The 16,361-nt window shown below is 44.0% G+C and overlaps 1 protein-coding gene across 1 annotated transcript in view; it reads right to left on the bottom strand.

The window, feature by feature from the left end:
• spon1b (spondin 1b) overlaps window positions 1–16,361 on the bottom strand; it is a 342,911-nt gene that overhangs the window by 312,941 nt on the left and 13,609 nt on the right. Inside the window, exon 5 of the mRNA XM_059652106.1 lies at window positions 14,229–14,351. Coding sequence (XP_059508089.1) covers window positions 14,229–14,351 — 123 coding nt within the window. The remainder of the gene's footprint in view (window positions 1–14,228; window positions 14,352–16,361) is intronic.

Genomic DNA, 16,361 nt, shown 5'->3' on the forward strand with positions numbered 1-16,361 from the left:
TTCCTACAATCTCTAATGCTGTTGGGGAGGTTTACTTCTAAACTTCTTCAAAATGCTTTTTTTAAAAAAGAATGACATATTGTGCATTTTAATATACTTGTGTGTTCAATGTGAGAATTAATCTGCAGTGATTGAGTACACACTAGTGACGTGACGTGAGATGATCCAAGTTCCATTGCTCTTTATGTGCCCAGTGTAAGGGCAACATCGGCAGATGCTTATCCAAGCTGCTTCCTAGTCATGTCCAGACTTTACAGATCATTTAAATACAAAAAGCATACATTTGCAAAATGGCTTAGGCATAAATGAATAAAAAATAAATAGCAGCAGGAGTTTGGGCTTTCGAACATGCCTCGTCATTCAATAAGATCATGCCTGATCTTTTACCCCACCACCTTCCCAGATTATTCACATATTGCTACTTTATTTATGCCAGAAAATCTATCAATGCACTTTCTTGAATATGCGCAAGCTACTAAGTATCTTCGCCTCTATGGAAAGAGAATTACAAAAGGTTCAGATCATTTTTATTGAAGAATTTCTTGCTCTCCTCAAATTTAAATGGCCAACTCTGTATTCTGAGAATCTGACCTCAGGTTCTAGATTTTCCAGCCAGGAGAAATGAGGAATATAGACCATATCCATTCAACCTTTCCTCAAAGGCATAGAGCAGCAAGAGGGAGCATCTGTGGAACAAATAAAAGGGAATTGCTGCAGATGCCAGAGATACAAAATAAAAACAGCATGTGCTTGGAGAAACTCAGATCTGGCAGCATCTGTGAAGAGAGAAGCAGAGTTAACTTTTCAAGACTCTTCTTCAGAACTGAAGGGGGTTGGAAAAAATGACAGAACATTGATCACGACAAAATTGCTACCTGCTCTCATCCAGAATTGGAAAAATTAATCAATCAATTTTACTTCCAATTTCCATCCTTTGCACATCTTCACCTGGCCCATCTCTGACTCTTCCTCTCCTTGATTTGTCAGTTTTCATTTCTGGGGATATGCTTTCCACTATTATTATCCCACCGAGTTCCGATTACCTCTTCACTTCCTCATACTCACTTCCTTTGAGCTCCATTCTATGCTCCCAGTTTTGCCGTTCTCCCATTGAATAATCAGGGATGTCCTGTGATTGGGGTAATTAATAAACAGATGATCGGCTCACAGGAACAGCATGAGAAGTCAGTCATTTTTTGGAGGGAAAACAGTAACAAATAGAGTGCCACAGGGATAAGTAATAAGCCTCCACTGTTTACAATGTATATTGATGACTCGGATGAAGGGACTGATTGTATTGTTGCCAAATTTGCTGATAGGTCAAAAAGGAGAACAAGATTTGAAGAAGACACGAATAGTCTGCAAAGGAAATTAATAGCTTAAGAGGTTTATAAAAAACTGCAGGGTATTGTCTTTAATACAAAGAAAAACAGTACTTTATTTAAATGGAGAGAGACTAGACAATGCTACACATCAGGGGGATCTGGGTGTCCTTGCAAATGAATCACAAAATTTTATTATGCAAGTAGATACAGCAAATGAATAGAAAAGCAAACTCAATGTTGGCATTTATTACAAAAGGGATAGAGTATAAAAATAGAAGAGTCTTATTAAAACCATAGACGGGATTGGCAAGGCTGCACATGGAGTACTGCATTCAATTTGGTCTACCTGGTTAAGGAAGGATATAATTGCATTGGAAACAGTTCAAGGGAAGATGGTGCACTAGGTTGATTCCCGGGATAAGGGGATTGTCTTACTAGAAACAGTTGAGCAGGTTAAAGCTATATTCATTGGAGGTTATTAGAATGACATATGGCCTTTTTGAAACATTTGGGAATAATACAGAGGCTCCCTCATAGGGTAGGTGCTAGGAGAATGCTTTCCTTTGTGGGGGACACTTGACCAATAGGGCAGCAATTTCAGGATAAGGGGTCTCCATTTGACGTGGAGAGGAAGAGGATTTTTGTATGGTCAGAAATATTTGAGTTGTCTCACCCCACCAGCAGGAGTTAAGGGTATCGACTAAATTCAAGGCTGAGCTAAACTGATTTTTTTCATATAATGGGGAAGAGTTCTGGGGAACAGGCAGAAAAGTGAACTAGAGACCAAGATCAACTATGATATTAAATAGAAGAATAGGTTAGAGATGCTGATTGGTCACCTTCTTATCAGAGTCAGAGTCAGAGTCAGAGTCATAGAAATCTACATCATAGAAAGAGGGTTTTTGACCTTGTATGCCTTGGGATTGTAAATGCACACCTAAATGCTTCTGTCCTTAAGGTTATGGAGTTCCCGATTTCCATGACTCTGTGGTTGAAGAAAGTTTTCTCACATCCCCTCTGAACCTCCTGCCCCTTACCTTGAAAGGTAAGTCACCTGATGATCAATCCCATCATTGATAGGTTTCTTCCAATCTATTCTGTCTATGCTCCTTTTACTTTTATACATCTCAATCACATCCCTTCATAATCACCTCTTCTCTAAGGAAAAAAAAACAATTGTCCAATCAAAACTCTCTAGCCCAGGCAACATCCTGGTAAATCTCTGCTTCATTGCAATTACATCCCTACTATAATGTGAATTCCAGACTGCACACAGAGCTGTGGTTTAATCAACAGTTCATACAATTCCAGTATGACATCCCTGCTCTAAAACTCCAAGCCTCAACCAATAAAAACAAGAATTCTATGCACTTTCTTAACCAATTTATCTACCTGCACTAGTATGTTAAGTAACATTGTACATGCACACTAAGGGCCCTCTGATCCTCAGTGTTTTCCAGGGTCCTACCATTCATCCTGTATTGCCATGCTTTGTTTGACCTGTCCAAGTGCACGACCTTACAGTTATATGGATTGAATTCCATTTGCCACTGATCAGCCCACCTATATCTCATGGTCCAAAGCCAAGGTTAAGGTCAAGGCCATCTCCTCACTACTTACTACCCCACCAATTTGTGCAGCATGTGCAAACTTACTGACCAATCCTCATAAACCATTTATGTAAACCACAAATAGCAAAATTCCCAACACTGATGCCTGTGGGACTCCATTGGGCATAGACTTCCAGTTGAAAAAATACCCTTCAACCATTACCCTCTGCTTCCTGGCACTCAGTTGTGAATCTAATTTGCTAAATTTCAAATTTCATCCTCCTTTTCCTTGTTTGAACTGCTAGCAAAGTTGATCAGTGAGAATCCAACAGCTTTATGATCACATTTACCAATACCACCTTTCTGATAAAGGAAAAAAAAACCTTGATTGCAGTACAATTTGAACTTTGTTTCTACTGGATTTATAGTTCAGGAACATGAATTTAAGAGAATAGGAACACAACCAGACTAGACAAGGGCTAGAAATACTGATCATATACATCAGTGTTTGAAGGTTAAAGTGCAGAGTTCTATTACAAGGCCCTATCGGAATTATTGGGCAGTTTATTCAGGATGCTGCAGCTTTAAAAGATTCTTCAGCTTTTTAAGCTCTGATTTTGCAGATTTGTTTTCTGTTTCTCTAGCAATAATTAGTTAAACAGTTAATTAGAGTGTGTGTTGAAAAAGCAATTAACCCAAATAGCCTGGGAGTCATTCCTGGTCTGGTTAATACAGGCATGCAGCTGATTATGATCAGTGAAACATGGAATGACAAGCTAACATATTAACTGTATCATTCTCAAATATCAACAGCCATATAGTTTATTTCATAAAATCCTAGCTGACATTCAGTGCACTGCAGAGAAAATACTGTATTTTCTTTATATATGCAAAAAAGGTACAAATCAAAATACTTAGCAAATACTAAACTTTGAATTTTCCAGTCCTAAATAACTGCACAGAAGCAAGTACCCTGTCACCGAATCACCCTTTATTAACACATTCACAGTATACAGGCTTTGACCAGCTAGCCTAGAGCCAGTCCTAAGGTTGTGCAGACTTTGAGGCTCCTGATTATAATTTTGTTCTTTCACCAAGTGTGCAAATCGCTTTATTAACATACCACCACCTGGTAAATCAGCCATGTGACCAAAGCATCAGTATCAAGCAGCGCCCTTGTAGGGGCAATGCCTCCGTGAAAGAAAGAGAGGGCAAGGGTAGGGATCAAATCAAAACAGAGAGTTTGTGGAGGAAACAAAGCACCCACACTCTGCGGTGCCCACCACTCCTGAAAGGCAAGAACTCCAGTTTACACCGTGCGCTCCTTCTCCAGGGAAACCCAGGCACAGACGTAGCCACAGAAGGAGAGCAGGCCATTGGCCAAGACAACCCCATCCATGGCCTGCTGCCTGGACCTATTAATGGGCAGCATAGCCAGAACCAGGAGCAGACCTACAGAAGGTCATCTGACCTGCCTGACCCCCTCCATATTGGATGCCCAAAGATCAGGAGCAGGGGCTGAAGTGCAACCAAGAACACAAACGGAGGTCTTCGCTATAACCAAAAAAGGGAGTGCAAGTACCCACACCCAATACACACATTGTCCTCAGATGCCACAGCGCCAACTCCTGCTTATATTGGTCAATAAGGGCTCCCTGAATGGCCCAAGTTAACAGCCCCAATCAATGAGCATAAGTTCAATGATATCCACCTGTCCCTCATTACGTGTGTGTGGTGTGTGTGGAGACATAGGGTGTAACATACTATTAGTGTACCCAGCTTACAGGAGTCAGGGTTTCAGGCACCAGCAGTTGGAACTTGAGGAAAGAAGGATAAAGGGATGTACAGAGATGGAATGGCCTTTGTTTCCATTCATTGACTAAGTTAGGCAGTTCTAGTGGAAGATCAGTGCTTGGTCAGACTGTCAAGCCACATTACAGTGAACTATTGTCATTGGCGCCATACCCGTATTGGGTGTGCATGTTGAATCCAGACCAAAAATGGCAGCAGGACAAAAGGCAAACTGGATGCAGAGTAAAACCTCAAACCTTCACCTCTAAAGGGCATAAATTATGCCAGAATCTCACAGGAAAATGCAAACCCAAGGCCAGAAAATGTGTATTTTTTTTTCAAATTTTCTTTGAAAATTTTTAGTTATTGGTTTTAGTTTGGTGGGAATGAGGAAAGATTTTGATGACAATCAACAGTCATCCAAAGAGGCAACGCTGAGTAGGAGTTTAATGGCAATGAGGGTGGACATATTGCAGCAACCATTTGAGGGAATTGGAATTGTAAGTTGGAAAGTGAAGATGACATTCTTGTAACACATCTCGCTGGAGATAGCACATCGTCTCCAATAATTTGGGAAGGCCTTGGGATAAATCTGTTTGATTGAAATAGATTAAAAGTAGTATCAGAAAGTGAAACAACAATCTGGGCATTTATGCAGGAATCAGATTGAAAGAAACAAAGGGGAATCACGGAGATGTATGATACTAGCAGTGAGAAATCATTTTCTCAGTAGTAGTTGGGCATATTTTTGTCATTTGCAAGACAAATAGATGCCACTTGCAAGTCTGCTTTAGGGCAATGTGGTGCATGTATTGGATACAAAACATCATAATTCATTTTTTATGAAAATAATGGAAAGTAAACATTCAAACTTGGATGATAATCCATCTTATTAAAATGTAATATGTTAAGCAACGCACAGAACAGAAACTAATTACTCCTGGGTTTTTGCCTTGTATTTAGAACATATTTGTGCAATTCATCTAATTTCACTTCACATTTGCTTCCTAGTTTCTGATATTTCTGACATTTACTGCTTGCAGTAACTAGTGTGTTGCATGAATGCTCTGTGTATGCTGTGCAGTACACAGACAAACAGACCTCTAGACCTTAAAAGAATCAGCATCACATCAGGGGTGGCATCTTTGCCATCTATTATCTGTTGACCCTCAAGTGTTTCAGCTTGCAATTCCATGTTATGAGCGTCCTTTCCTTAGGAGAAACTTAATCTTTAAATGACTCCATGAGCTCTCTCTCTCTCTCTATATATATATATATATATATATATATATATATATACATATATATATATATATAAAACGCTGCAACTCTGGCTAGCAGTTAGTCGGCTGTGAGTCTGCAAACCACAGACAGAAATTAGTTGGCTGTTGTGTAACTTATGATGTATTTTATTGTTTCAGTAAATCAACCCACAGAGTTAATTAATCCCTGATGAAAAATTGATGATTAGATCATTGCAACTAACCATGACATACTGATGAGGCTTATTACACTTGTGACATTTCTTCATCAATTTGTTCAGCCATGTTATTACACACCTCTGGAGCAGGTGGGACTTGAACCCAGGTTTCTTGGCTTCAGAGGTAGGGACTCTACCATGCTGCAACATGCATTCTTATTACACTTGAACAGTCAGTAAGCAAGTTAAAACACCTGGCCAACAGTTTTAAATCACACTACAGTGCATGTGAGAACACACAATGGGTCTTTGTTCATGACAACATTGGGGAGTTTTTAAAAAGACAGCTTCTGGTAAGGAGGCCTGTTAAGAGGCCCGTTTAATTCACTTGAGAAAAGCAAATCATCAAGGTATACGCTGAACCAGTAACAAACAAAGAAAAGTGAAAAGGCATATTGTCAGAATGCCCACAAAATTCTCTACTTTTAATTAGGACACAACATAATTCCTCATGGAATTTAAAATTTTTGAACACATTCAGAGCTCTGGTTTCCAGATTTAGGCATGTTTGATATAGAAAAGCAAATCTTAGCCTGTTGGGAGATGAGTTGGGATCAAAAGTTGACGCAGTCTTAACATGTCAGGATTAACTGCTAAAGAACTAAAAATCCCCAAAAGATATGGACCAGATTAGAAGAGCAATTCAGATTCAGATTAAAGACCTGAATTCTTCATACTCCTGTATTTGTAAAATTTATGGTAATTTAGGCAAAAGCCTATATAATCCAGAAATCACTTTGTTTGTAAATACAAAGGAAAAGGCTCAACGCGAGATTTTCAGATGTGGAAACAACAAGCAGAATTGCTGAGTTGGTGATCGCATCCACCCCCATGGATGCTTTCCAGAAAAATTTGCTACACAAACCAAAAACTGGTAGTGTTGAAGAATTATTTAAGGGTGGATATAAGCAGATCAATGGTCGGCATGATCATCACAACAGTCAACATAACAAGACACGTGGAAGACATGGCCTTCTGCATGAAGCAATGAAATGCCCTGCCTCAGACAATTTTGCAAGGTGTGTGGCAGAGGCAGTGCACTGGAAAAAGTCTGGTGCGCCTCTAAAGAATTGACCACTACAAATCACACACAATGAGGACCCTAATGCAATAATAAAGACTATCTGATATCCCATCAAAGGCATATGCATGAAATGATTGACAAAACCAGAATAAGATTAGGTACATGAAACAATGAGTGACTAATACATTTTCACACTGTCAATCTTATGGAGAACTTCAATGTCACCACACCATCCGAAGCATTTGTGAAATTTCCAAATCTGTTCTTAGAAAACATTCTTTCTTGGCTGCATTTGGGACAGGGACAGGTGTCAATGTGCTAGCCTTCCAAATTGTAAAGAATACAACACAATGGGGAGCCATGGCAAGGCTGATGAATGAATGTAAAATTATCAGCATACAATGGTCCACCAGTTCCACATGCAAGATCAACAGTGCTGCAATGCCAGTATGATCAATCAATCAGTCTGCCTGGATATTGCAAGTGGTCCACATTGTAGATCCTTCTGGATCAGTAATTACAGATACATCAGCGTGCCATGGTGTTGGACTAGTCACAAGCCATGGAATCAGACAAACTCCAATGACAAAAGAAAGCTACAGATGACTAATAAAAACATCTTACGGAATTAAGAATGGAAAAAAGAAGGAATATTTCATGGAGATAGATTGATTCAGTAAGGGATTCATGGGTTATGCAAGTAAGGAAGCAAAATGGAGTTAAGAATTTTCAGATCGGCCATGATTTCACTGAATTGTAGAACAGACTCTATGTGCTGAACAGCCTACTTTTACTCCCATGTCCTACAGTTTTTACTCTGAACTGGTAGAGCTAAAATTTCATTTCTCTGCTGTGAAGAGAAAGATGAAAGTTCGAGAATAAAGGTTCTCGTCAACTAACTCAGGGTAAAACCAAACTTGAGATTACTATGTTTGAAATGAAGTAGTTTTTAGGAAGTGGTTTTTGGGGTGTAGTTCTGCTCAGATCGCAAAGATGAATGAGAACTGGAAGGGAAAGAAAAGAAGCTGGAAGAACAAAAATCTCTGCATCAATCTAATGGAAGTTTGTTGCTTCACAGGAAAATCTGAAGCAATTTCTGCGTAAAACAGTTCAGGCTCAGCAGAAACAAATACAGAAGCATCACCTAAACCAAAAGCAATGCTGGAGTTCATGAAACAGACCTTCCAGAAATAAATGTGAGTACTGACGCTGCAGTGAGTGAGCTCAACAAATATATACAGAAAACAAAACAACCATTGAAGCAGCATGAGGGAGAGGTCCAGGATTTAAAGAAAACAAAAATGGAAAAGAAACTTGAAGAGGCTAAACAGCTATTACATCTTATGAGGGAGAAAATATACTGGACGAACAGTAGGCTTAATTTTTTAAACAGAAGAATTCAGTGTATAAAAGCTGAAGCTTCAAAATGAGTTGGATCACAACAGAGATAACGGGAACTGCAGATGCTGGAGAATCCAAGACAACAAAATGTGAGGCTGGATGAACACAGCAGGCCAAGCAGTATCTCGGGAGCACAAAAGCTGACGTTTCGGGCCTAGACCCTTCATCAGAGAGGGGGATGGGGAGAGGGTTCTGGAATAAATAGGGAGAGAGGGGGAGGCGGACCGAAGATGGAGAGTAAAGAAGATAGGTGGAGAGGAGAGTATAGGTGAGGAGGTAGGGAGGGGACAGGTCAGTCCAGGGAAGACGGACAGGTCAAGGAAGTGGGATGAGGTTAGTAGGTAGGAGATGGAGGTGCGGCTTGGGGTGGGAGGAAGGGATGGGTGAGAGGAAGAACAGGTTAGGGAGGCGGAGACAGGTTGGACTGGTTTTGGGATGCAGTGGGTGGAGGGGAAGAGCTGGGCTGGTTGTGTGGTGCAGTGGGGGGAGGGGACAAACTGGGCTGGTTTAGGGATGCAGTGGGGGAAGCGGAGATTTTGAAACTGGTGAAGTCCACATTGATAACATTAGGCTGCAGGGTTCCCAGGCGGAATATGAGTTGCTGTTCGTGCAACCTTCGAGTGGCATCATTGTGGCACTGCAGGAGGCCCATGATGGACATGTCACCTAAAGAATGGGAGGGGGAGTGGAAATGGTTTGCGACTGGGAGGTGCAGTAGTTTGTTGCGAACTGAGCGGAGGTGTTCTGCAAAGCGGTCTCCAAGCCTCCGCTTGGTTTCCCCAATGTAGAGGAAGCCACACCGGGTACAGTGGAGGCAGTATACCACGTTGGCAGATATGCAGGTGAACCTCTGCTTAATGTGGAATGTCATCTTGGGGCCTGGGATGGGGCTGAGGGGGGAGGTGTGGGGGCAAGTGTAGCATTTCCTGCGGTTGCAGGGGAAGGTGCCGGGTGTGGTGGGGTTGGAGGGCAGTGTGGAGCGAACAAGGGAGTCACGGAGAGAGTGGTCTCTCCGGAAAGCAGACAGGGGTGGGGATGGAAAAAATGTCTTGGGTGGTGGGGTCGGATTGTAGATGGCGGAAGTGTCGGAGGATGATGCGTTGTATCCGGAGGTTGGTGGGGTGGTGTGTGAGGACGAGGGGGATCCTCTTTGGGCGGTTGTGGCGGGGGCGGGGTGTGAGGGACATGTGGCGGGAAGTACGGGAGACGCGGTCGAGGGCGTTCTCGATCACTGTGGGGGGAAAAGTGCGGTCCTGGAAGAACTTGGACATCTGGGATGTGCGGGAGTGGAATGTCTTATCGTGGGAGCAGATGCGGCGGAGGCGGAGGAATTGGGAATAGGGGATGGAATTTTTGCAGGAGGGTGGGTGGGAGGTGGTGTATTCTAGGTAGCTGTGGGAGTCGTTGGGCTTGAAATGGACATCAGTTACAAGCTGGTTGCCTGAGATGGAGACTGAGAGGTCCAGGAAGGTGAGGGATGTGCTGGAGATGGCCCAGGTGAACTGAAGGTTGGGGTGGAAGGTGTTGGTGAAGTGGATGAACTGTTCGAGCTCCTCTGGGGAGCAAGAGGCGGCGCCGATACAGCCATCAACGTACCGGAGGAAGAGGTGGGGCTTGGGGCCTGTGTAGGTGCGGAAGAGGGACTGTTCCACGTAATCTACAAAGAGGCAGGCATAGCTGGGGCCCATCCAGGTGCCCATGTCCACCCCCTTAGTCTGTAGGAAGTGGGAGGAGTCAAAAGAGAAGTTGTTGAGGGTGAGGACGTGTTCGGCTAGGCAGATGAGGGTGTCGGTGGAGGGGGACTGGTCGGGCCTGCGGGACAGGAAGAAGCGGAGGGCCTTGAGGCCATCTGCATGCGGAATGCAGGTGAATAGGGAATGGACGTCCATGGTGAAGATGAGGTGTTGGGGGCCAGGGAATTGGAAGTCCTGGAGGAGGTGGAGGGCGTGGGTGGTGTCACGGACGTAGGTAGGGAGTTCCTGGACCAAAGGGGAGAAGATGGAGTCCAGATAGGTGGAGAGGAGTTCGGTGGGGCAGGAGCAGGCTGAGACGATTGGTCGACCAGGGCAGGCAGGTTTGTGGATTTTGGGAAGGAGATAGAAACGGGCCGTGCGGGGTTGGGGAACAATGAGGTTGGAGGCTGTGGGTGGGAGGTCCCCTGAGGTGATGAGGTCATGAATGGTGTTGGAGATGATGGTTTGGTGCTCAGGTGTGGGGTCATGATCGAGGGGGCGGTAGGAGGTGGTGTCGGAGAGTTGGCGTCTGGCCTCGGCGATGTAGAGGTCAGTGTGCCATACTACCACTGCGCCACCCTTGTCTGCGGGTTTGATGGTGAGGTTGGGGTTGGACCGGAGGGAGCGGAGGGCTGTCCGTTCTGCGGGGGAGAGGTTGGAGTGGGTGAGAGGGGTGGAGAGGTTGAGGCGGTTAATGTCTCGACGGCAGTTGGAGATGAAGAGGTCGAGGGAGGGTAGGAGGCCTGGGGGTGGTGTCCAGGAGGAGGACTTGTGTTGGAAGCGGGTGAAGGGGTCAGTGGAGGGAGGGTTGGGCTCCCGGTTGAAGAAGTAGGCGTGGAGGCGAAGGCGGTGGAAAAACTGTTCTATGTCCAATCGTGACTGGTAGTCGTTGATGTGTGGTTGTAGGGGGACAAAGGTCCCGCAACTTTCCCCCCACAGTGATCGAGAACGCCCTCGACCGTGTCTCCCGCATTTCCCGCCACATGTCCCTCACACCCCGCCCCCGCCACAACCGCCCAAAGAGGATCCCCCTCGTTCTCACACACCACCCCACCAACCTCCGGATACAACGCATCATCCTCCGACACTTCCGCCATCTACAATCCGACCCCACCACCCAAGACATTTTTCCATCCCCACCCCTGTCTGCTTTCCGGAGAGACCACTCTCTCCGTGACTCCCTTGTTCGCTCCACACTGCCCTCCAACTCCACCACACCTGGCACCTTCCCCTGCAACCGCAGGAAATGCTACACTTGCCCCCACACCTCCTCCCTCACCCCCATCCCAGGCCCCAAGATGACATTCCACATTAAGCAGAGGTTCACCTGCACATCTGCCAACGTGGTATACTGCATCCACTGTACCCGGTGTGGCTTCCTCTACATTGGGGAAACCAAGCGGATGCTTGGAGACCGCTTTGCAGAACACCTCCGCTCAGTTCGCAACAAACTACTGCACCTCCCAGTCGCAAACCATTTCCACTCCCCCTCCCATTCTTTAGGTGACATGTCCATCATGGGCCTCCTGCAGTGCCACAATGATGCCACCCGAAGGTTGCACGAACAGCAACTCATATTCCGCCTGGGAACCCTGCAGCCTAATGGTATTAATGTGGACTTCACCAGTTTCAAAATCTCCCCTTCCCCAACTGCATCCCTAAACCAGCCCAGTTCGTCCCCTCCCCCAACTGCACCACACAACCAGCCCAGCTCTTCCCCTCCACCCACTGCATCCCAAAACCAGTCCAACCTGTCTCCGCCTCCCTAACCTGTTCTTCCTCTCACCCATCCCTTCCTCCCCCCCGCCTCAAGCCGCACCCCCATCTACCTACTAACCTCATCCCACCTCCTTGACCTGTCCGTCTTCCTTGGACTGACCTATCCCCTCCCAACCTCCCCGCCTATACTCTCTCCACCTATCTTCTTTTCTCTCCATCTTCGGTCCGCCTCCCCCTCTCTCCCTATTTATTCCATAACCCTCCCCCCATCCCCCTCTCTGATGAAGGGTCTAGGCCCGAAACGTCAGCTTTTGTGCTCCTGAGATGCTGCTTGGCCTGCTGTGTTCATCCAGCCTCACATTTTGTTGTCTTGGATCACAACAGTGTATGCCAAGAAAATTTGAACTACTTGAAACAATTTGGAATGTCAGTTAGTAATTAATCTGGAATAAAATCTGGCTGTTGTGTATCAGGGTTAGTACATTCTGGAACAGCATTGGCATTCTATAAAAGAAAAACCTGACAGTACAAACAAGAACAATAGATAATATGACTGAATGTGGGCAATAATAGTACCTCAAGGCAAAGTTGCCTTTGCAAGATCTGAATATATTAGCAAATAGCTTACATGTTACAAAGACTCACTGGCTCACTTGTTATTGCAACTAGTTAAGCTTTCTTTTGAAAGGAATAGGATGTTATATGTATCTCAACTGTTAGATGGTTCATCTTGAAATACTCCATGTATCCAATGCTGAAATTCTGGCCAGCAATTAGCGTACTGTGCGTTTGTAATAAATATACAGAAAAAGAATAGCCCTCTTCTCCTATAGATAATCAGGCTGTTGCACAGAAAATGTCAGCAGCTGGGGCACCCAGGAGAGTCTATGAACACAATCGCCCACATGCCCTCAGGATCTGTAAGCAGTAGCTGCACACCATTTCTTTACCCACAGAGTGATGAGAATGTGGAATTTGTCATCTCATGGAGCAGTTAAGGCAAATGGTCATAAATGCATTAAAATGGAAGCTAGGCACCTACATGAGGGAAGAAGGAATGGAAGGATATACTGATGGGAGGAAATGAAGTGGAGGATGGCCAAGTTGCAGAAATAAATTTGTGGCTGTAATGTTTGCTTTATAATTAAAATTTGATTGACTGTTTCAGATAAACGAACCAATAGAGTTAAATCAACCCCTAATGAGTGATTGATTAAACGGTCTAGGTCCATAGGCTACTCAAGTAACACAGTATGGTATTCCCCATCTGAAAAAAATATATCTTAATCTGCCAGTCCTACCACCCTCTGTAGAGTCAGGTTGTGCAGCGTCCATCAAACGGCGACAGAGATATATCAATCTGGCACATACAACAGACATTAGCAGAATTGTCCAAGCATCAGAAGACCAATTATATAATCAGTAGTGGTCCCTGAGAGAGCATGACTCTCTATAGATCATCCTACCATCTCAGAGTGCAGATGGCTGATTGGGACAATGATCTACCTCTTTAACAATTATCCCTCTTTTCCAACAGATAACCAGACAGTTGTACTGAAAGTGCCAACAGTTGTGGTACCTGGGAGTGTCTATGAACATCACTGTCATGGCTTTTCCCAGGGTATCAACCACACACCCTTAGGATCTATAAGCAGCAGCTGCACATCATTTCTTTATCCAGACAGATGAGAATATGGAAATCATCACCTCATGGAGTAGTTGTGGCAAATAAGCATAAGTGTGTTAAAATGGAATCTAGGCACATACATGAGGGAAGAAGGAATGTAATGGTAGGCAGATAGGATGAAATAAAGTGGAGGATGCTCAAGTTGAGGTTAGGCATCAGCACAAAGCAGTTGGGCTGAATGACCGGTATCTGTGCTTTTTATACACAATGTATTACCTCTCTCAAAAAGTCAGATTTTAGTCCTGTCTTATTTCCTTGTCACAGTTACAAGAGCTGACTAAAGCATTAGTTCAAAAATTGTGTTTTCTGTCAGGTTTCATTTTAATTGCTTCTCTGCTGGCTTCCTCCACTCACAGAAAATGTAAAATGTTTTAGATTTATTTGAATGCGGGTGGATGCTTCTTAAATTGATTAAAGTATAATCCTTAAGATTAGTTTATAGTCTATTAAAGACTGTGATTTAAATGATATTCAGTATAAGAAAAAAGGTTTATTGATACAAAAGGCATATGTCTTACTTGGATAATCTTTCGGATGGGTCTTCTCTGACCAGTTTCCATAGAATGTTAACCTATATTTTGCAGTTCCACACGCACAACAGTCTTGAATAGGCTTTTCTGTGGCATATTCTTCACCTAGTACTGGAAAAGGAAAAATGAAAGGAAAAATGTATACTTATGGATCAGAAATGCAATATCACATATTTAGAAAATTGATGGAATGTGTCATCAACAGTGTTATCAAGCAGCACCTACTCAGCCATGAACTGCTCAGTAACACTGGGTTGTGTTCCTCCAGGGCCACTCAGTTCCTGGCATCATTACAGTCTTGTTTCAAATATGGGCAAGAGAGTTGAATTCCAGGGGTGAGCGGAGAGTGATAGCTCTTGACATCAAGGACACATTCAACCAAGCGCGGAATCATGGAGCCCTAGACAAGCTGGAATTCAAAGCAAGTCAAGCAGCTCACCACCTCCTTCTCAAGGGCAAGTAGGATAGGCAATAAATGCTGGCTAGCCAGCAACACCCACATCCCACATGTCAAAAGTCCCATCGGCTCCATGTTGAGCTGGTGACCTATATTCTTAATTCACAGCAGTAGTTAAAAAAAAACTTAAATGGACCTTAATCAAGGAATATTGCAATCACTTCAGGATTCCTAGAAGTTTAGATGATAAAGGAAATCAGAAGGTAAATATTTTGTTGTCTAGAAATTATAGGAGATTAGCCATTGGTGTATGGGAATGTTTGAGGCAATGCTTTTCTGATCAATGATACTGCTTTTAATAGCTTGTTCATCTATATCCTTCGACCCTTCCCTCTTCTACCACATTTGGTTTCTAATTTTTCTGAAGTGTAGGTATGGATGCCAATTTTCCCATCAAATTGCATCACCTCATATTTATCTACATTGAACATTGTTTGGCATTGAATTGCTGAGTCTACAAGTTTTCTAATATAAGATAACGAAATGTGAGGCTGGACGAACACAGCAGGCCCAGCAGCATCTCAGGAGCACAAAAGCTGACGTTTCGGGCCTAGACCCTTCTTCAGAGAGGGGGATGGAGTGAGGGTTCTGGAATAAATAGGGAGAGAGGGGAAGGCGGACCGAAGATGGAGAGAAAAGAAGATAGATGAAGAGGAGAGTATAGGTGGGGAGGTAGGGAGGGGATAGGTCAGTCCAGGGAAGACGGACAGGTCAAGGAGGTGGGATGAGGTTAGTAGGTAGGAGATGGAGGTGCGGCTTGGGGTGGGAGGAAGGGATGGGTGAGAGGAAGAACAGGTTAGGGAGGCAGAGACAGGTTGGACTGGTTTTGGGATGCAGTGGGTGGAGGGGAAGAGCTGGGCTGGTTGTGTGGTGCAGTGGGGGGAGGGGATGAACTGGGCTGGTTTTGGGATGCGGTAGGGGAAGGGGAGATTTTGAAACTGGTGAAGTCCACATTGATACCATTAGGCTGCAGGGTTCCCAGGCGGAATATGAGTTGCTGTTCCTGCAACCTTCGGGTGGCATCATTGTGGCACTGCAGGAGGCCCATGACGGACATGTCATCTAAAGAATGGGAGGGGGAGTGGAAATGGTTTGCGACTGGGAGGTGCAGCTGTTTATTGCGAACTGAGCGGAGGTGTTCTACAAAGCGGTCCCTTTTCTAATGCCTTCTTGTAATAGATTGCATTCTTCATTAGTGTCAACTGTAATATTCCCTTGAAGTTTAGAATCACCTGTGAATTGAAAATTGGTGTCAGCACCAATTCTGATAAAAACTGCTTTTTAAATCTTATCTCAATCTGAATAACTATCGCTTAGCCCCACACTCTGTTATCCAGTTATTTGCTGCCCATTCAGCTATTGGTCATCTAAGTCCTCATATCCTAATCTCTGTCAAAGGCCTACCAAAGGCCTTTTGAAAATCCAGGTGATGACATCTGCAACAATACCCTTGCCTGTTCTTTTTGATACCTCCTCAAAGAATTCTATATGGATAGTTGGGTTAATTAGTCATCTACAACAAAGGTCAAGAAGCTTAACCTGAATGTGTTGAGAGTACATCCACAAATATCAGAAATAGACACGTATTTCTAAATTGCACTCAGCTAGTAGGTTGATACAAAAATGTCAAGGACTGTACAGAGTAGAAACGCACATTGTGGCAC

The sequence above is a fragment of the Stegostoma tigrinum genome, chromosome 17, assembly GCF_030684315.1.
Source record: "Stegostoma tigrinum isolate sSteTig4 chromosome 17, sSteTig4.hap1, whole genome shotgun sequence".
Lineage (NCBI taxonomy): Eukaryota > Metazoa > Chordata > Chondrichthyes > Orectolobiformes > Stegostomatidae > Stegostoma > Stegostoma tigrinum.